Source organism: Artemia franciscana, chromosome 6 (assembly GCF_032884065.1).
Source record: "Artemia franciscana chromosome 6, ASM3288406v1, whole genome shotgun sequence".
In the NCBI taxonomy this organism is placed as follows: Eukaryota; Metazoa; Arthropoda; class Branchiopoda; order Anostraca; family Artemiidae; genus Artemia; species Artemia franciscana.
In genome coordinates, this window is record NC_088868.1 from 10,395,457 (window position 1) to 10,417,679 (window position 22,223).

The 22,223-nt window shown below is 33.7% G+C and overlaps 1 protein-coding gene across 1 annotated transcript; it reads left to right on the forward strand.

Annotated features, from left to right (window-relative positions):
• The first annotated feature begins 388 nt into the window (after positions 1 to 388).
• Positions 389 to 20,573, forward strand: LOC136028019 (protein arginine N-methyltransferase 5-like). The gene is made up of 3 exons (XM_065705572.1): positions 389 to 565; positions 14,658 to 15,023; positions 19,087 to 20,573. The coding sequence occupies exons 1-3, from the start codon at positions 438 to 440 to the stop codon at positions 20,498 to 20,500; spliced, it is 1,908 nt and encodes a 635-aa protein (XP_065561644.1). The 5' UTR covers positions 389 to 437; the 3' UTR covers positions 20,501 to 20,573.
• Positions 20,574 to 22,223: the final 1,650 nt, after the last annotated feature.

The window sequence follows — 22,223 nt, forward strand, 5'->3', positions numbered from 1 at the left end:
TAGAATTTCGATGCTTGAAGTTTCAAAACGAGAAAACTATGGATTGAGAGAGATAGAGAGAAAGAGAGTAGCAAAACTTAAAATTATATTTATTGTTTAAGGGATGGATGACTATTTCCAGTTTTTTATACTTCACTGTTTCATTTTCCACAACTGAGCCAGTTTCTGGTGGCTATGGAAAAGTATACTTTTTGCTACCGAACTCTCCCTTCCAACGCTGTGCCATTCTTTCAAAAATATAATTCTAGTCAGATACATGGTATATCTCAAGCCACTTTGACATTGATACCACGATTTTAGGATTGCCTCACGGCGAAAACAAGAATTGTACTTTCTCGGCTATCATTCTCGCATAATGGTAGCATTCGTAGTCAGCAACGCTGCGGAAAAAATATTGAAAACACTGGACATCAATAACATTTGAAAAATTATCAATAATGGCCCTGCATAAAGCTAGAGCATCTGTTGGTCTTGATGTAGATGCTGCTCCTGATTTGCAAGCTGCACTTCTAAATGCTGCAAATCTAAACTATGATTTTGTTGTTACTAATCTTGTCCATCCAAGGTATATGTTACTGGTTGACTGTTGTAAATAGGCCTACCCCATGCTAGCATAGGCAATTTTTGACAGCCTATTGTGCAGTCAATGTGGCCTAGGTCGGTAAAATTCTAGTTAATTGACTTCTTGCTATCTCAGAAAGTGTTTAGATTAGGAAACTGAAACTTTCAGGAATGAATCTACAGACTAAAGTATGTCCTGGGAAGGTATTTTGAAGCAACTACCTCCACTCCTTCTCCCTCTAGAGGGCTCCCACCTTTGATGACCTTTAAAGATATGTGTGTTATAAAAGTGAAAACTTGCAAAATAAATCTTCTGCTTAATTGAAGTACAACAAAATTGTTTTCAGCTTCATAACTTTGCTCAATTCCATTTTATATGGTTTTAAAGATATGCAAATATGTTTCCTAAATTTTGAAAAAAAAATATTGTTATGGCTCAAATTTCTACTCAAATTGCAAGGAATTGCAATTCCAGAACTAAAGGCAGAGAAAAAGCAACTAGTAGCTGAAAAGTAAGGTAAAATGTTGTTTTGTCAAAATTTCAATAGGTATAGACCTGTCATGTAGGCAAATTTCAGGGCCCTCTAGAGGGAGAAGGAGTAGAGATGGTTACTTTAAAATAGCTTCCTGGGACAAACTTTAGTCTGTAGATTCATTCCTGAAACTTTCATTTTCCTAACCTAAACCCTTTCTGAGATAGGTAAAAAAAGGTAAAGGATACAGCATTAGACTTTACAGTCCCTACCGGTGGTGCTGATCTCTGTTTCTTGGCCCTTCAGCCAGGAAGTGCAATGGGGGGTTGGGGGCCAGCCATCCTGTGCTTGTGCACACCCTTCCTGTTTACCTTCCCCAGATTTCTCCAGGTACCCATTTAGAGCTGGGTAAAATGTTGGCAAGAAGTCAATTAACTAGAATTTTACCCTTAGGTCTAGTAGAATAATAGAGTTTACCTATTGATTTGGAGAGACATTGGGATTACCCATGACAGTTACCATTACATAAAACAGGGTAAAATTTTAGTTGATTGACTTCTTAATAGAATAGGATTTATTGGCTAGAATAGCACACAAGCTAGCATAAGCACATCAGAACAATTACAATGATAAAATAAATGTTAAGGGATAAACATAGTTAAAAAGTTAAATAAATTATTAAAATGCAAAACAAAATAGGGAACAAAAGAGTTTTGTACCTCATGGTCAACATTTGGGGACACAAGTCAAGTTGGGTATTTGGAGCTCTACAAGCATTAAGTCTTGTATTAAGAAGGATTGGGGGATTTTCTTTGAAGAGGGAAGGAGACATCTCTCTCAGAATGATAGATGTCTTCTTCTTGGTATCTCAGAAAGCAGTAAGGTTAGGAAAATAAAACTTTCAGGGATAGGTCTACAGGCTAAAGTATGTCCCAGGAAGGTATTTTGAAGTACCTAACTCTACTCCTTCTCCCTCTAGAGGGTCCTGACCTTTGATGACCTTCAAAAATATGCGTGTTATAAAAGTGAAATCTTGCAAAATAGATCTTCTGCTTTAATGAAGTACAACAAAATTGTTTTCAGCTTCACAACTTTGCTCAATCCTGATTTATAAGGTTTTAAAGATATGCAAATACATATCCTAATTTTGAAAAAAAAAGACATTGATATGGCTCAGAATTCTACTCAAATAACAAGAATTACATTTTCAAAACTGAAGGCAGAGAAAAAGCAACTGGTAACTGAAAATAAAGGTAAAATGTTGTTTTGTCAAAATTTCAATAAGTAGTTCAATAGTATTTTCAACCTGTCATGTAGGTGAATTTCAGGGCTCTCTAGAGGGAGAAGGAGTAGAGTTGGGTACTTTAAAATACCTTCCTGAGATATACTTTAGCCTGTAGACCCATCCCTGAAAGTTTCATTTTCATAACCTAACCCCTTTCTGAGATAGGAAGAAGTCACTCAACTAAAATTTTACCATAAAACAGCTCTAAATCTCTAACTAAGTTGGGTTGTGGCCTGTCCACTATTTTAGCTTGCACTTGGAACACTGTTGATGTAAACTAGCCTTCTATTGCAACTACAACCCACTGAAGCACAGTGATGTGATATGTGAATACACTACTCTATGCTTTGTTATGCTTTTTCTAACTTTAATAATTGTTTGGCTTACAAATCAAACTTACAATTCAAAACTGAACACAAAAGGAACACCCATTTCTTAACTATTTGAAAACTTCCTTATTCTGGAAACTGTTTTGAAGCATTCAAAAATACTTACTTTTGCCTTGGGTACTAAACCAGTTTGCCAACCATCAAAACAATATTCTGTGGTTTAATAAGAACACAAATCACAAAACAACTGACTCAGATATAATTTATACATTACATGTCAACTTCTTGTCACTTCTGCTTTCATAAACTTGAAATGTTAGCTAAAGCACTGCTAATATATAAAGTTACTCTTCCAGAACTTGCAACAAAGAACATATGCACAGCATGCCAAAATGGTTCTCTGAGATGAACTTTTTTTCCATACTCTGACATGTCAACAGGAAGACCAACACAGGAAACAAGTGGTTTTCCAATATGGATCAGACCAGTTCTTCTGCATTTAAAACTTCAGATACTTGTATTAGAAACAAATTAAAGTAATAATAGCAAAAAGTAAAAATAACTAAAGTTTCAGATACTTGTATTGAAAACAAATAAAATTTGGATGTCAAAAATAAAAAATAAAAAAAGGAAACAGTTTTGACTAAAAAAAATAGAACTTTTGCTCTTCTAAACATGTCTGACAGTAAAACTTTGCTTTTTTTTACTTTAAGAACTCATATAGTTCTTTCAATAATCCAACATAATTTGTTGACATAATCTTTAGGAATACATTGTTGATGCATATGCCCCTCATACCCATCATAAGTTACCCAAAGCACCTGTAACCATTCTAAGCTTCATGTCAATAAATACAACACCAATTATTGCCAACATTACCATAACTTACAGCATGTTTATTTCTACTTAAAGAAAAATAGCTGAAGTATTTAGCCTAAAGAAATTTAGATGAAGTATTGAATCCAATGCTTGAAAAAAGGAAGCTTGATGAAATTACAAAGCTTAGTCTAATAATATGATTTTAATTAAGATAGTTTGACTTTTAGGAGGTGTTTCTCCCTATGTTGAAAATCAAGCATGTCTATTGGTACCAAAATTCTGTTTTTTAGTGTCTTGGTTACTATTGAGCTAAGTTGCTCCTTACTTGTAGTTTATTTTGACAAAATATTTGAAAAGTTCAATTGGGGTTTTCCAATTTATAGTATTTATCTTAACATGATTTGATTCAATCCTAGAAAAATGCCAAAGAAACTTGGCAAATATATTTTTTAATGTGAAAGGTTACTGAAATCTAAAAAAACAAGATTGGAAAGGAGAAAATGATAAAATTTAAGCAGATCTTTAATATTATCAGTGTCCTTAATAAAACTAAATTGAATAATATATCCTTTTATTTGTTTTATAAGCATGTATGGCCACAATCCAAGAGAAAAGGCTCCAAAAAAATTTACAACATGGTCATCCATCCAGTTTCTAACCAGTTTACTGGTTAGATTAAAAAAGAACCATGTTTGGAAATAGGTTTTCTGTGACCAGCAATGCAACAATGTACCGTGTCAAATTATTGAAAGGAATATTTGTTGTCATTAAGAAAACTGACCATTTAAAAATTACATCACACCTCAAAACTGACCAACATGTCATTTAATTATAAGCAATAATTATATGCCTTTCAAAAAGTCCAAAATCCTTGTAAAATTCTTTGACTGGCAGAAGTTAGGCTCTGCTTTGTGTCAATAGATCCTTCAAAATGAGCTAGAAATGCTGGCTTCCATTAAGCATGAGGAACTAAATGGTGAAAAGTTTCCATTCCAGAGGAAAATCAGTGAGGTATAAGTAGTTTTCTTAATTTTTTAGGAGTGTGGCTTTATTTGCTGGGGGTTGGTATCTGGTATAGTACCCTATATGACTGCTTCATCTTAACCCCTCCCTCCTAATTTGTAAATATGTAGTCCAAACTGTATGTGCTCACTAAATTTACAATACTGCTGCTCTCTTCTTCTGGTGACTTGTTAGCTTTTCATTAAATTAACAAGCAGAAAAGAGCAGCACTATTTAAAATTTGGTAAGTATATGTAAGGGTTAAGAGTTCAGGAAGGTGAAACTGATCCCCTATCTGCTTGTATCCCCTAAGTGTTGGGTAAAGGCTCCAATGATTCAACAGTGTAATTTTGAAACCACTGTCAAAATTTTCCTTCAAAACAGGATGACTCTGCATAGTTGCGACTTGGAACACTACCTCTTGAAGCTATCATTATATTTTGACAATGCAAAATGTGGACAGTATATTCAATACATCCAGATAAGAAAAGAATATTTGATTCAATCAGTTTCTTGTTTTTGATATATAAAGAGCTTCTGACAGTTTTTTAGTTGCTATGTAGTGTTCAAACTGTCATTTCTTGGTTATCCTTTTTTTTTGCAAAAAAAAGCTCAGATCCACACCAATGCATCAAAATACATCTGATCTTCTCTAAATTGTAGCTATGTTGGCTTTTTCTTGATAAAATTAAGTTAAAATGGCAGTTAATATTATGTTGACAAAACTGTGTTGCAAGTGTCCAAAATTCTTGTCTGAGGTAGTGGAATGTTCCTACAGCCAAATTCAAATGTAGATATTGGTTTCTTTTATGAAATTCATTTCTTTTGAGAATATCTTGCAGTAAACTTGTTGAAATTTTTTGACAGACAGCAACAGGTCATGTTAAAATATAGATGACTGTTAAAACGTCACTGATCCTGTAAAACAGATGAGAAACAATTGGTGTTGAAATTCAAGGGTCCTCTGACAGTAACATAGTTGTTGAATTTATGGGTACTTTCTCAACAACAAGAGATTTTGGTATTATTATTTGTAATAATATTTTACATGAAAAAAACATTGAACCATGTCTTTTTTTTCAATTGTAGTTTATTGATTTAATGCTAGATACTAGATTTTTCCATCATCTATGGAATTGCTGCTTAGCCTCATACTGTATTCATATTTTTTAAGCATTTGACTTAGTTGACCACAACACCCTAATTCATTTATCACTGAATAAATTTTAAGCAGACCCTCTCTTAGTAAATTTTACGTACGTTTTCTTTCAAATTAATCCCAAGCCATAAAATACAAAATATTCTCTCTGGACCCCTCTCTAATTAGCATGGAATTCTTCAAGAAACCTTGTTAGGACCACTCTTACATGTAGGATTGATTAATGAAATTGGTAAGATTCCATCAGAGGTGTTAATATGCAGATGACCTGCTGATCCTTAAAGTACGTCATTTAACAATCAAAAATGACCCCATCAAATTTCAGCTCATGTTTTGGACAAAGCTAAGAATTTACATATTAAAGTAAAGTCCACTTAGTCAAATATAATGAGAATAAACGTCTTAAAATTCTTGAAATCCACTACCATTTTCTTAGACCCTATTCCACCCAAAATGCAAACAAAACCTGTTAAACTCCTTGGTGTCACAAACTTCTAATAATCTAAAATAGGGCATGCATATTTCAAGAATTCTGGACTTTCCAGACAAAGAATAGTAAAATTAAAATTTTTTAAAGTGGATTAAAATGATAGACTATATTTGAAATGGCCAAATGTTGACAACACTTTCACTGTTAACAACACAGAAATCTTTGCTGGACCATTAAAACTGAGTGGAAGTGGGCATTCCTAGATAGCATTTATAGTGTGACCTTTATCACACCTTATGTTATAGAGACCTATCTCACAGGATTTCACTACATATGATTATCTAATTTCATCCCTGAACTTGAGGTTTTGATTACACTATCTGAATAGTGTTATTATACGTTTACACATTTAAAAAAGTTGAAAAGTGTTGGAAAAATAAAGTAAAAAGAATAGGCTTGTTGTCAAATTTGTTTGTGAAAACAGTCCAATTTCAGAAAATTTGAGTTTTGTGGGCTTTTCTGATAAAACTTCGAACTTCTAATCCAACAGTTAGATTTGTAGATGTTTTTCCTGCATACTGAAACCCTTTTCAAACCAAAAGTCTTTAAACTAAGCCTTATAGAGTAGAAAAGTTTTTTTTTTTTTTTTTTACAAAAACTGTTGACTCATTGGTACCTTTACCTACCCTACATTGATGCTTTTACCTTTTGATACTTTTGCTGGCTTGTTCTTTTGCCTAAGAAAGCTAATAGAAAGTGATAAAAAATTAATTTGCTGAAATAGATCCATTCATTCAGTTTAAGGAATTGGAAATTGGTTTTCCAATAAGAACCATGTTAATAATATAAAAACAAAACTTGCTTTGGGCTCTGACAAGCTCCTTCTAAGATTTTACTTTTTTCTATTTTTGTTTGTAGTTTTTTCTCTATCTGGTTAAGGTTCAAGTACTAGACAATAAAAAAGTTGATAAAGAAATTTCGTTGGTTTGCCTTTACCTAAGTTTAAATCAATTGGATATTCAGTTTTGACTTGATCCATTTCTGAATGCTAGCTAAATCTCTTATCACAATCATGTTGTGTTTAAACTGATTCCCAAAATTCATTGGGCAGGATATTTTTTTTTCACAAAACACACAACAGATTGGTTTATATGCATTGCTACTTTTTAAAAGTCAGCATTTTTTTTCTTGGGAGGGCGGTTCAAACCTGGTAATCCCCTCCTGGATAGGGGCTTGTATGTAGGGCTTCACAGAGGGTTATTTTCCTTTATTTTGTTTTTTGTACTACCACATTTTTATTTCTAAATGAATTTTATGTGATCTACTAAGTAGCTCAGTAGAGTAACATATCCTTTTCAGTTCAGTAAAATATATATCAATAGTCACTTTAACCTTGAAATGCTTATGTTACTGTAAATGTTCAAAATTTGTTGATGTCAAGCATTCACTGGTGAGTGTCTGAAATACATTTATTCTCCTTGGATTTAGTCAGCATTGCCAGTTAACTTTTCCAATTTAATGCAAGGTTCGATCCTGGCAGATTAGGTTTGGACCTAATTAACCTGAACTGACATTATCTAATCTAACTTTATCTATTACCACCATACTTGCATAAGACAGAAAAAGCTGACTTGCACAATATAACTGAATCCAAGCAGAGAAAAGGGAATTTTAGACATTCACTGATGAATGTGACATTGACTAGATTTTGGACATTCCTGGTAAACTGATGTTGCAGCCAAAAATATATACAAAACAGTAAAAACACATAATGTTGTAAATACTAAATATATCAAAACTTTATAACTAATTTGGAATTTCTTGGGAACTTCCTAGAAATCCCTGGGAATTTCCTTGGGAAATCTCTTGGTAATCCAGAGGGGATTTCCCACATTTGGTGTTAATTGCGTAATGAAGAAAGAAGAAAAACAAGCATATTAGATTAAGAAAATATTATAATTTGTTAGTGTCATGTATTATGCAGTTTTATAAACACTCTAGCTCAGACAAAAAAAAAATCAAAACATTTATCTGGCTTTGAAAGACACAAAAATAACCGATATGCAAAAAACTTTCATATTGTTGACTAATAGTTAAAGAGGAATATATAAAGAAATAGAGGCTGCTCTGACAAGTCATCCCATCAATGCTAGTCCCCCTTTTGTAGTTTCCCTAGTCCCCCATCAATTCAGTCCCCCTTTTGCATACAAGTTTATTCGTCATTGTCTGTTATGAGTGAACCTAGAAATATATATATTTCTGTACTCAGATATGTATATATATATATATATATATATATATATATATATATATATATATATATATACATATATATATACATGACTATATATAAATATATAGTCATCCCATCAATGCTAATATAATCTTCAATTTTTATTTCAATACCTTGTATCTTTATATATCCTATCTTTTATTGAAGGTGTGTCCCTTCCAATATAAATTTCTCCATGAATGTCTGATTATAGCCATAGATTTTTACGGCACTTGGTATCTACCAAGTGCCCCACTCCATGGGGGAGTGGGTAGACAGTTAAATTGGAAAAATTAGAAAAAAATGAGATATTTTCAACTTACGAACAGGTGATCGAATCTTAATGAAATTACATAAAAAAAACTATTTTTTCTAACTGAAAGTAAGGAGCGACATTAAAACTTAAAACGAACAGACATTACTCCGTATATGAAATGGGTTGTCCCCTCCGCAATCCTTCGCTCTTTATGCTAAAGCTTTTAATTGTTTTAAAAAGCAGAATTGCGGTAAAGAGTCAAACTTCAGCGTAAAGAGTGAAGGATTGCGGAGAGGACAACCCATTTCATATACGGAGTAATTTCTGTTCGTTTTGAGTTTTAATGTCACTCCTTACTTTCAGTTAGAAAAACTATTTTTTTTTATGTAATTTCTGAACGTTTTTGAATTAATGCATGTTTGATTTTGGCTCTCCACACATAAATTATTAAAATGAAATTTACATTTTAATTCCTTTTTTGCTAAATGGCTTTCTCTTAGTTCTGATCAGACGATTTTGAGAAATAAGTGATGGGGAAGGAGGCCTAGTTGCCATGCAATTTTTCGGTTACACAAAAAGGCAACTATAAGTTTTAATTTTTAACGAATTTTTTTACTTGTAAAAAATATACGTAACTTAAGAATTAACTTACATAACAAACTTTTATATTCTTAAATTTTTATTATGTATATGAGGGGGTATATGTAGAGCGAGGTATTTATCTCCTCCTAAATACCTCGCTCTTTATCCTAAAGTATTTTTAGAACCCCTAATATGCGTAATAATCTCTGTTCGTTTTAAGTTTCAATGCTACTCCTTACTTTCAATTGAAAAAACTTTTCCATGTTTATTTTTTCATTGTTTTTTTATAGTAATTTTAGAAAATCCTGCGCCCGTTTCTTGCAGCCCCTCCCCCAGGGACTGTGGGGGAGTAAGTCATTCCCAAAGACATAGTTATTATGGTTTTTGACTATGTGGAACAAAATGGCTATCTCAAAATTTTGATTTGTTGACTTTGGAGAAAAAATGAGCGTGGGAGAGGGCCTAGTTGCCCTCCAATTTTTTTCGTCACTTAAAAAGGGCACTAGAACTTTTCATTTCCGTTAGAATGAGCCCTCTTGCAACATTCTAGGACCACTTGGTCGATACGACAACCCCTGGGAAAAAAAAACAAACAAATAAACACGCACCCGTGATTTGTCTTCTGGCAAAAAATACGAAATTCCACATTTTTGTAGATAGGAGCTTGAAAATTCTGCTATTGGGTTCTCTGATATGCTGAATGCGATGGTGTGATTTTCGTTAAGATTCTGTGACTTTTAGGGGGTATTTTCCCCTATTTTCTAAAATAAGACAAATTTTCTCAGGCTCGTAACTTTTGATGACAAAGACCAAATTTGATGAAACTTGTATATTTAAAATCAGCATAAAAATTCGATTCTTTTGATGTATATTTTAGCATCAAAAATCCGTTGTTTAGAGTTTAGTTTACTATTGAGCCGGGTCGCTCCTTACTACAGTTCGTTACCACGAACTGTTTGATTTGATGTTTGGAAGGATATTGTGTTTTAGAGCTCTTATTTTAAATCCCGACCAGATCTAGTGTCTTTGGGGGGGGGGGGGGGGAATATTGGAAAATGCTTAAAGCAGAGAGATCAGGATGAAACTTGGTGGAAAGAATAAGCATAAGTCCAAGATACATGACTGACATAACCAGACCGGATCCGCTCTCTTTGGTGGAGTGGGGGGAGTAATATGGAAAAAAGAAAAATGAGGCATTTGTAACTTACAAAGGGGTGATCAGATCTTAATGAAATTTGATATTTAAAAAGATCTTGTGCTTTAGAACTCTCTTTTTAAATCCTGACCAGATCCGGTGACATTGGGGGGAATTGGAGGGGGAAACCGGAATTCTTGTAAAACGTGAAGATTGAGGTATCTTTATCTTATTAATGGGTGATCGGATCTTAATGGAACTTGATACATAGAAGGATCTTATGTCTCAGATGCTCCATTTTCAATTCGAATCCGATCCATGGACGTAGGGGGTTGGAGGGGAACACAGAAATATTGGAAACCGGAAATCGTGGAAAATGCTTAGAGGGGAGTGATTGGGATGAAACTTGACGGGAAGAATAAGCACAAAGTATAGATACGTGATTGACATTATTGAAACGGATCCGTTCTCTTTGGGGGAGCTGGGGGTGTTAATTTGGAAAAATTAGAAAAATTGAGATATTTTTAACTTAAGAATGGGTGACCGGATCTTAATGAAATTCGATATTTAGAAGGAATCCATGTCTCAGAGCTCTTATTTCAAATCCCGACCAGGTTGGAGGGGGAAACTGAAAATCTTGGAAAACGCTTAGAGTGGAGAAATCGAGATGAAACTTGGACGGTAGAATAAGCAAATGTCTTAGATACGTGATAGACGTAACCGTACTGAATCCGCTCTCCTTGCGGGAGTTAAGGGGTGGGGCTCAGTGCTTTGGCGAGATTGGTGCTTCTGGATGTGCTAGGACAATGAAAATTGGTAGGCGTGTCAGGGAGCTCCACAAATTGACTTGATAAAGTCAATTTATCTGCCCTAGGGGCAGATAAAATTTTATGGAAGGGGTGGTCTTATGAACGTAGGAAGTGGCTCATTTGATTGGAAATTGAAATTTCTTGCAATCTTAAGATTCATCAAAAGTGATTAGCGGTCATATACCCCCCCCCCTCCAACCACTTTTCCCAAAATGTGTCGGATCAAAATTCTGAGATAGCAATTTTGTTTGATACTTTGGTACTTTGATGCTAGTTTTGAGACTTCGATCAAAGGCTGATGTTGAAAAAAAACTGATTTGAAATAAGGCATTTTCTAAGAACTTGAAACTTTTTTCAATCAAAAACGAACAAAAATTAATTTAAGAAAACTTTCCGAAAAAGAAGTCTTACAAAGAAAATAAAGGCATATTAAACTAAAGATCAGTATATACAAATACCTGTTAAAATTCAAACTAGAGATGTCAAAAAATTACTATTGATGAATAAATGAAGCCGAAAACGAAAAGAAATTAAGTGAATAATAATAGCAAAACAGCATACAACAAGTACTAATACAAATGACTAAATTACAAGGTTTTACTATTAGACAATAAATGAAACCCATAACGAAGAGAAATTAGATATACAATCATAGGAAACAAATATACAATGGGTACCAATATAAATGAATGAATAATTCTTAAGACAAGTGAAGCTTAAATTGAATATGCGAATCAAACTTGAAACAAACGAAAATCACTAGAAACATGAGTTTGAGTTTTGCCTCCTTTCACTGTGAAAGTATAAAACCTGCTGCGGCATTGGCGCTTCCGGAGATGAATAAGCCACCTCGTGGCATTGTTTCCGCTGCAATTGATAGCAACTTGGTACTCTGTAGAGCAGCATTGTTGTTTTGTGTCACTAAATTAAAATGTCACTTTCTTGTGGCATAGACTTTTTGGTCAGTTGACCAAAACCACTAGAACTTCTGACTTCTGTTCAAATGAGCCCTTTCCGAACTCAGTCTGAAACAATCACCCTTGGAAAAAAGCAAAAGAACACTCATCTGTGTTCTTTATTCTGGAAAAAAAAAACAGATAAAACTTCAAAATTTTTGTAGATAGAAGTTTGAAATCTTTGAAATATGGTCCTCTGATGTAGTGAATCTACTTGTGTGATTTCCAATAAGATCACTTGCCTTATGTTTCCCCTTTTTTTCAAGTCAGGCACATTTGCTCAGGCTATTCGCTTTTGATGGATAGCATTAACTTGCTAGGTTTTATATTTTTAGAATCAGCCTATAAAGCCTATTCTTTGATGTATTTATTGTTATCAAAATATATCAATTAGATTTTTGGTTTTTATTAACACGAATTGCTCGTTGAACCTTGTGATCAGGTTAGGATTCATGGGATCACTTGTCCTCCATGATTTAAGGATTTTTGCCTTTGAATTTTATGGTATAATTTGCAGGCTTAGTTTTTCACAGAGTAGTATATGTGTTTCTACTTTCCAAGCATTTCATTAACTTAGCTTGAGACTGAGGTTGCAAGAAGCTATCAACATTTTTAGAAGAAGAAGAATTTTTTGTGTTTTTTGGTAAAACCCACTTATTCGTTCTTGTAGGCTCCAAATTAAATGAAAGAAATTAGATACATTAGCCTCTAGCAAACTAAATAAATAGACTAGTAAATTGATTTAGCAATTATCTCAGACTTACTAAAATGTCAGATGTAAAGGCATAACAGCAGCAGAACGGAATTTTAAAATAGAAGTATTATTAATTAGCTGTTAATGCTGTGTCATGTTTAAGGAACTGGGCCTCCAATTTGGCTTCAGAACAGGATAACTAAATTGACTTCTGAATAGGGTGATGAGACTCCTTACTGCACTACTGTCCTTGCCCAGCGTGTCTGAATACTTTCTGTACATGAAGTCCTTCTATAGCGGTATACTATTAACAGTAGCTATTGACATCGTAAATGATAGTAACCTATAAGTAACCTATATTCTTTGAGGAAAGAATCTGCTTCTTCTTATAAAATGCATTGCTAAACGGAAACAAACTTTGGCTAATAATCAAAATGGTTGACTTTTATTGACTATACCAAATTGTAATATACAGCAAAGCAGCAAAAAAGAAGAAAAATAAGCAAATTTGTAGAAAGGGGGCAAAAAGGGGATAAAATCAACCAAAACAACAAAATTTATGACTGCAGTGAATCTGATTAAACTCTGGTAAAAACGCAAGGTAAAAAATAAGCACCTTTAGACATATTATATAATAAACATTCAAAGAACATAAATATCCATAAGTCTATCAGGAACGTATGTAGGATTTTTCTGTTTTGAGGGAGGGGAATGACTTAAAAATAAACACAGAAACTCAAGAAGGATTGGGGAAGGGCAGAGGCCTTCTCTTGTACACCGTCCTGAGTTCTATATTTGAAAATAATTTGTATTGAAACACGATCACGTAAATAAAGCAGAAATCTACAATTATGGAAATAAGAATGGCAGACCAGCAGCAGATCCATAACTAATAGCAGAAGCCTCCTGATTTAGACGGAATATCTTGGTAGCAAAAGAATTCTAGATTCTTTTGAGTTGCTATTCTAAATAATTAAAATCCTGGTTAATAAAAAAAAAAACAAAGCTTGTGTTTGGTTATTATTATTCTAATGAGTAATTTGTACTCTCAGCAGTGCTAGTAGCTTTTATATTTATATACTTAAGTACTTTAAGATTATATACTTAAGATAAAGTATATAAGATTATATACTTTAAGATTATATACTTAAGATTATATACTTAAGATAAAGTATATAAGATTATATACTTTAAGATTGTACTTAAGATTATATTATAATCTTAAAGTACTAAAAAAAATTCTTCTGGTAATGTTTCTGATCAACAGTCTATTCTGGTGGGACATGTTAAATTGCGTTCAAGCAACCAATAAAGGCTTTGGTTGATCAACAATGTGGATTTAAATGACTAACTACTGGAATCTTTGTTCGTCAAACTTGTTGCTCAAATTAAGTAGAAAAAAAGAGAAAAACAATTAATCTGCTTTGAAGATCGTTAGCTTAGTCATATATTATATAGAATTATATTTATTACCAGCTTAGTCCTCAAGTTAAAAAAGGATACAGAAAGGTAAAGCTAGTATCTTTTGGTAAGTATCAATCCCTTTCCGATCCAAAGAAAAAATCAGTTGCAAAATGCAAGTGAAAGTTACCAGAATAACTTTAGTCTAATAAAAAAAAACATACTAAAGTAATTTTCAGTTAAATTTGAGAATTTAATTTCCAAGAAATTTTTTCCAAGAATAATAAAAAATGTATATTCTTTAGGAAATTATTGTTGATTTGAAAATCAAGAAATCTGTTGTTATGACAGTTACCATCAATCTGTTCAACTGAAAAAGGCCTGAAGTCTCCTCTCTTTTCGGGACAAATGTTCTGCAATTTTTAGTTTAGAATTCAGTCCCACAAAGCAAATAGCAGAATATTGAGTATATATTCTTTTATATTCTTTTCTAGATACAGACAAGAATTTATAGAAGGAAAAGCTAAACATAGAAGCTGCCCATTTACTAGAGCTGATTTAATTTTAAGTTCTCAAGATTGGAGTTCCATTGTTGTTGGAAAGCTATCAAACTATATCAATGTAGACTCAATTTGTCCTAGCACTAGAGAAAATTATGAACAACAGCTGCTCCAGGAGCTTGCATATGCCAGTCACTTAGGGATCCCAGCCATATTACTGCCGTTGAAAGGACCAAAACAGACAAATTTGGCACGGACGATTTATAGTAAACTTACTGGAAGTCAGAGTACTGAAGCTCGGTATTCTGTTTGGATGCAGGTCCCTATGAAGAGTCCAAAAGCAATCTCAAACTGCTATCGGTAATTTTTTGTTTATATTTAGTTTAGTTTTGTGGTTATAGCATCATTCTTGGCAGCATATCAGTTGTAAAACGTGACTGAACCACCTTACAATCGTTGATCATAGCTATAAAAAATAGGGTCAAACATTGTTTTTGCACAGCTTATTGTTTGATGTTCAATTATTCAAAAGTTGGCCTATCTAAAGCATAGACGGAGGTTGACCGCGGTTGGGATGGGAGGATGTTGTACAGAAAGATTTAAGGGAAATGGGAACTTCCTAGGAGAGTGTAAAGAGGAAGGCTTTTGATGGAGGATTTGAATAGATTAGGATGGATCTATAGAATAGATTAGGATGGAGGATTGTGCGTAGCTGTGTTGACCTAAGATGGCTTGGGGCTGCATTGAGTTGTTTGAATTTTTGAATTAAATGACTTTTTTTTTAGAACCATACTGGGCTCATCAGGCAGCACCAATCTACCTGATGCCAAAACAGCTTTGCATACTGCTCCTCCATCCGAATCTATTTAAAGCTTTCCTCTTTACACCCCCCCCCCCCCCCCCTGTCGAGAAGTCTTAATTCCCTTTAAAGCCCTTATTATATGACATCTTCCTATCCAGTTCTGGTACAACTTTCGTTCCGTTTGCTCCGGATTTATGGGACCCCAGAAATACTTGAATGACCTTTCAACGAACTTCTATCAATATTTGGGTTGCTCGTCACCTCTTTAACTGCTTGCCGTGGGCAGTTCTACTCTCTTCTATGCTTTTACTTTCAGATTTCTTAATAGTTCTGGTCTTGTAAACTTTTCCATCTTAAAAAATTCAAAATATGAAGTAAATATGAATAATTATATACGTACACTCCCTTGGAACCTAATTTAAGTTAACACTATTTACTTGTGTAATTGTTCTGAAATATCTATTTTTTTTTTCGTTCAGTTTTTGGATTAACATTTGCCTCGGTTCGACTAAGACATATTAAATAATATACTGACTGATAAACTTCAACTGATGTCAATGGAGGTCACCGGATGTACCCGAATTTAGGGGCTTTGTGGTTCACTAATTAATCCACTCTGTCCTTAAAAGCATGTCAATCCTCCCCAATGATCTTAATTTTTGCGTTTTGCAAATGCTTTTGCCTTTTAAATTTTGAACTAAATGTCACTGCCTTAAAGATTCTGCAAATTCTTACTCCCATCAGTTTTGGTTTAGATCTCAAAAGCTTTTCTGGTAAATGGGTAAATGAATAGATAAAATGAATGAAATGGAAATGAATCAAGATTTAATAGATGAAATGAAATGAATGGGGACATTTCAAGGACTGAAAAGCATTTGTTAGGCCTGTTTTTCGGATAAGGATAATTCAGGGAATGATTCTTATCATGAACTGATAAGATTCTTATCTCACAATCCAAAACAATGACTCTTATATGTATATTAAATAAAAACTATTAAAAAAAACTGAATTATATTAAAAAGGGCAGGTTTTCTTTTTACTAATAGGTTGGAAGCTATAATTAAAAAGAAAAAAAAGTGATGGGAGTAAGTTGAAGTTGAAAAAGGAAAAGAGCAAAAATGATTGCTTCGCTCAAATAGAGTAGCTAAAATAAACCGGCTGGTGATATTTTCTTACGTTTGTAGGATTTTAGCAATCCAGCGATTTACAAAGCAACCTATGGTTTTTTCAGAGTAAAAACATGAAGCACTTTACGATTTTTGCACAGCAGAAAAAAAGAAGCATTTTGGAATGTTCTATATTGCTTAAGTTTGCTTAATCTTATAGCCTATGACCTGTATAATATCACTTTTTCGTATGCTGCTTAATCATTTTTAAGTTGTGAAAATGACTTTTTTACTTTTTTCTTAAGAATTTTAGTTTATGTTGAAGGTTATCTTTTAACTTTATAGTAAACATGTATTTATATAAATGTTGAGTATATAGACTTGTTAAATTATAATAAAATTTATATAAATGTAAGTTATATAACAAATATTTAGTTTATGGCTAATGGAAGATTTTTGACAGCCTTGTAAATTAGTATTGTATTTTCTGCTGGTGCGTAAGGACTTCCCGGGACTTAAGGACTAAGGGCTGCCTTATTAAACGATATCTTGTTTTGAATTGTCTGGGTTCTCCTTTCCTTTAGAATGACCAGATTGGCTCTCCGAATAAATGGAGATATAAGCAGGGCTGCGGAGTCGGTTATAAGTTATGACTGACTCAGACTCCAGACATTTTCAATATACCTGACTTCAACTCTGACTCCGACTCCAGACATTTTCAATATACCTAACTTCAACTCTGACTCCAGAAATTTTCAATATACCCGACTTCAACTCGGACTCCCACTCCTGACATTTTCAATATACCCGACTTCAACTCTGACTCCGACTCCAGATATTTTCAATATACCTAACTTCAACTCTGACTCCAGAAATTTTCAATATACCCGACTTCAACTCGGACTCCCACTCCTGAAGCTTTAAACATCATTGCTCCGAATCTAGATTATTTGAACCTAGATTAGACTAGACAGCATATCGCATTAAAAGATAGATTAGAGAAAATGTTTCTCTTCTGAGAGAGCAACAGAAATTCAGTCCCAGGGTCCTTTTAAGGCAGCCAAGTGGAATTTGTGACGGTAATGTCTGTTATATTTCTGAAAAAGAAAAAAAAACTAAAAAAAGGAAAAAAACTGAAAAATAAAGGAGAAAAAGAAAACTAAAAACCGGGACACAGGGAATATAAATGACGACCGGGACACTCAAAGAGAAATTACAGACTGGGACACTGGGACACAAATAACGACCGGGAGATATGAATGACGACCGGGACACTCAAAGATAAATTACAGACCGGGACACCGGGACAAAAATGACGACCGGGACACAGGGAATATAAATGACGATTGGGACGCTCGAAGAGAAATTACAGACTGGGACACAAATGACGACCGGGATACTGGGAATATAAATTACGACAGGGACACAGGGAATGTTCGATTAGCAATCACCATCAACAAAGCTCAAGGGCAATCATTAGCATAATCATGTATAGATCTGAATACGGATTGTTTTTCCCATGGACAATTTTATGTTGCATGTTCAAGAGTCGGTAAACCTGACAATCTATTTATATGCACAGACAATGGGACATCGAAGAATGTTCTATATTCGCAAGTTTTACGTAGTTAAAAACATATATATATATATATATATATATATATATATATATATATATATATATATATATATATATATATATTTCTATATTCACAGGTGGGACCCAGGGACACAAATACAATGGCGCGTAACGACTTACGCGCGGGGGGGGGGGGGGGCTCGGGGGGGGGGCGCGGAGTGCCCCCCACCAACTAGGTGTTGGGGTGACGCGAAGTGCCACCCAAACAGCTAGTATATACATATATATATATATATATATATATATATATATATATATATATATATATATATTTATATATATATATATATATATATATATATATATATATATATATATATATATATATATATATATATATATATATATATATATATTATATATATATATATATATATATATATATATATATATATATATATATATATATATATATATATATATATATATATATATATATATATATACAGATTTTTCAACATTACTAATGATAATGATCAAGGAAAGTATCAAATAAGTACTCTAAAGTATGAAATGCATGGGGTTTACAATCCCCGCAGAATGGGGATCTTCTGAGGGAAACTTTTCCGGGGGCGCCTAGCACCGTTTCAAAGAATTGACGAAATTAATCATAAAGCTCGTGTAAGATCGATCAATTATGATCATTACTATAAGATTCGGTCTGATAGATTCAAAATAGTTCTATCATAATAAACCAGTCATCCGTGCATCTTAGAAGTAGCATATTTACATGTTTAAAACTTAGCTCGTGGTATATTTTCAGTATCACTGATGAAAATGATGATGACAGTGCCTCTATCCAGCCCTATATGATAGTCTATAATTTAAACCTTTACAGTGTCATTAAGCAGTCTGATCTAATATATTTATTTTCAGAGATACGGGAAATGGAGAAAATCATGAAGATGAGGAAGAAAAGGCATGGGAAAATGAAACGTGGCACTGGTGGAATTATTTTCGACAGGTTGCTGATTTCAACAAAAAAATTGGTATTGCCCTTGAGATATCTGAAGATCTACCAAGCCATGCTGCTATATCTAGATGGCTTGGCGAACCAATAAAAGCTTTTTTAGTTCCAACTTATTTATTTTTAACAAACAAAAAAGGATACCCTGTTTTATCTAAACCTCATCAGCAGTTGGTAAAGAACTTGTTCCGAATTAAAGCTCAAGGAATCATTACAGGATCTTTGAGACATACTAGCATGAAACATTATCAAGAGTATATGGAATTTTTATTTAAGCAGTCAATTAGTCATGATCCGTTGAAAAAATTTGGTCAAGGGTATGAAGATTATCTCCAATATCCACTGCAACCACTGATGGATAATTTAGAATCTAACACCTATGAGATTTTTGAAAAAGACCCGGTTAAATATCGGGAGTATCAAAATGCTATACGACGGGCGTTGCAGGATAAATCTAAAGAAGAAAAATATGATGGTAAAACTCTAGTTGTCACAGTTGTTGGTGCTGGAAGAGGACCTTTGGTCCGTGCTTCCTTGAATGCCGCAGCAGAGGCTGAAGTTGATATAAAAGTATACGCAGTTGAAAAAAACCCGAATGCGGTCATTACTCTCCAACTACAAGAAGAGGAGATTTGGGGCGATAAAGTCACTGTTGTTTCATGTGATATGCGTGAGTGGAATCCAACTGAGTTAACTGATATATTAGTTTCGGAGCTACTAGGATCCTTTGGTGATAATGAACTAAGTCCTGAATGCTTAGATGGGGCGCAAAGATTTCTAAAACCGGATGGCATTAGTATTCCTTGTGATTATACATCATTTTTAGCGCCAATACACTCCCCCAAGCTGTACAATGAGGTCCGAAGCTGTCGTGAGGTTGATAAACCACCTCACACCCCTTTTGAAATGCCGTTTGTTGTGCAGCTTCATAACAAAATGGACCTGGCCTCTGCTCAACCATTGTTTAAATTTGAGCATCCTAACTTGTCAACGAATATCGACAACTCTCGCTACAAAATTCTCCAGTTTCAGGTTGAAAGTGATGCCACCCTTCACGGTTTGGCTGGCTACTTTGAATGTACTCTTTATAAAGATGTGATGCTCAGTATAAATCCTGCGACTCATTCAGAAGGAATGTTTTCTTGGTTTCCAATTTTATTTCCGATCAAAATACCGATTCAGGTTCATAGTGGTGATGTAATTGAAATCCACTTTTGGCGGAAAATATCGAGGACACATGTTTGGTATGAATGGTGTGTTGCTAGCCCGTCTATTGTAGCGGTGCATAATCCAAACGGCCGGTCATATTCCATCGGACTCTGAGACTGGAATACTTATTTTATACGAACTTTGATTAAAAAAAAATAGAAGAAAAAAGAAATGAATGTTTTCACAATATTTACGGTAGTAGTCTTATTATGTAAGATTCCATTCTTTGTATAGCAGGCTATTATTTTACAAGTGACTTACTTGGGAAGTTCACACAGATCAAACCAAGCGAGGTTTACAGCTCTGTCAATTTAGAGTTGTCATTGTTTCTGTTAGAAAGATTTTTTCTACAGAAATGGGCCAAAAAATTTTTTTACCCTACTGAGAAATTTTTCACCCCTCCCTCCTATCTTGAGTAAGTATTTCCCAAAGACAAAAAAAAAACAACGAAGTTTCCATGTCTATCGGTCGTATCCTAAGCAGGATTATAGTTTTTAATTTAGAATAGTTTTGTCTAAAAAAGATGTCAAAGTTTGAGCCGATAGCTCAAACTTCGTAAATTTAACCGGCTAGGCTTCTAGAGCTAGCCTATTCATTTTCCATCTGTTTTTCGGTTGTCCTTGTAAGCAGCTGGGTGAATCCTGCCCCTTCACCCCACCTTCTTGGATAAGCTGAGACACGTGACAATACAGTTTAAATTAACAAGACCCTGAGGATAAACTTCTTAGCCTTGTAAGTTTTATTAAAAGAAGAGCAATTCAAATGTGCAATTGTCTAATTAAACAATAAACTCTTTTCTTAATTTTATTAGATTGCTCTCCAGAGTAAAGTTGTATACTTCATTAAGCCACCTCTAGGTTGACCGAGGAAACGGTGTCAAGGCCGTTGAGAAATGTCTGTTGCGTTGAAAAACGATTTCAGAGCAATAGTCCTAAAGCAGATTTTTCCCCTTTCCCTGAAATAATCCTGTACCTTCCAACTGCCTCTTGAATAAGCAGCAGCAGAAGGCAGAAAACTTAAAAATCATATGTGTATAAGGGAAACGTTCCTATTCCTGAACTTTGTGAAATTTTCCTTGTTGTGGAATTAGGCAGAATTTTTGGGAGGACGGGACTACCGTGTCTCCTTTCTCAGTTCCCTCTTGAACAATTGACATTCAACATGGAAAACGAGACCATAATGACTGTTAATGAATCATATTTCTGGTAAAAAAAATTAAATACATCATAATTTCTTATTGAAAAAACATCTTGGACAGTCTTAAGATTTGGTTGAAAAACGAAGTTTCCGAAAAAGAAAGTTTTTAAAGAAATATAACAAACTATACTAAAATTAAAATCTGCAGAAATAAAAACCTACAATAATTAAAACTCAAAACAAGCATAAATTACTATTAAAGAGCAAATGAAACCTAAAACGAACAGAAATTAAAATAAAGATCATAGAAAAAAGAGATATCAGGTAATAACATAAATGAATAAATAAATACCGAAACGAGTAAAAATTAAATTGACTATTCAACTCAAATTTAAAACGAACAAATATCACTATAAACAGGGTTTGACTACTGCTCCCTTTCCCCTCTCCTAACTGTAAAAGTCTATTGTATTTAAATTATTTAAAGATATATGTGCTTTTGTTTTTCAAAACATCAACGACAAATAAAAAATAAATCACTACAATAATCAAGAAGACTGGAAAGAACTACTGAAAATAAATTGAATATTTGATATAAAACGATATTACGCAGCAGCTGTTGGAAGCTTGAAACGCAGCAATTAGCTTTTTTTTTTTTTTTACCTTTCAATTCTGTAAATTTAAATCTTTTTTTTTAATA

Excerpts from the sequence above, each read along its gene's own strand:
- LOC136028019 (XM_065705572.1), top strand. The coding sequence starts at position 438 with ATGGCCCTGCATAAAGCTAGAGCATCTGTTGGTCTTGATGTAGATGCT. Across the intron at positions 566-14,657 it reads ACTAATCTTGTCCATCCAAG|ATACAGACAAGAATTTATAG; the intron begins GTATATGTTACT and ends ATTCTTTTCTAG. Across the intron at positions 15,024-19,086 it reads GCAATCTCAAACTGCTATCG|AGATACGGGAAATGGAGAAA; the intron begins GTAATTTTTTGT and ends ATTTATTTTCAG.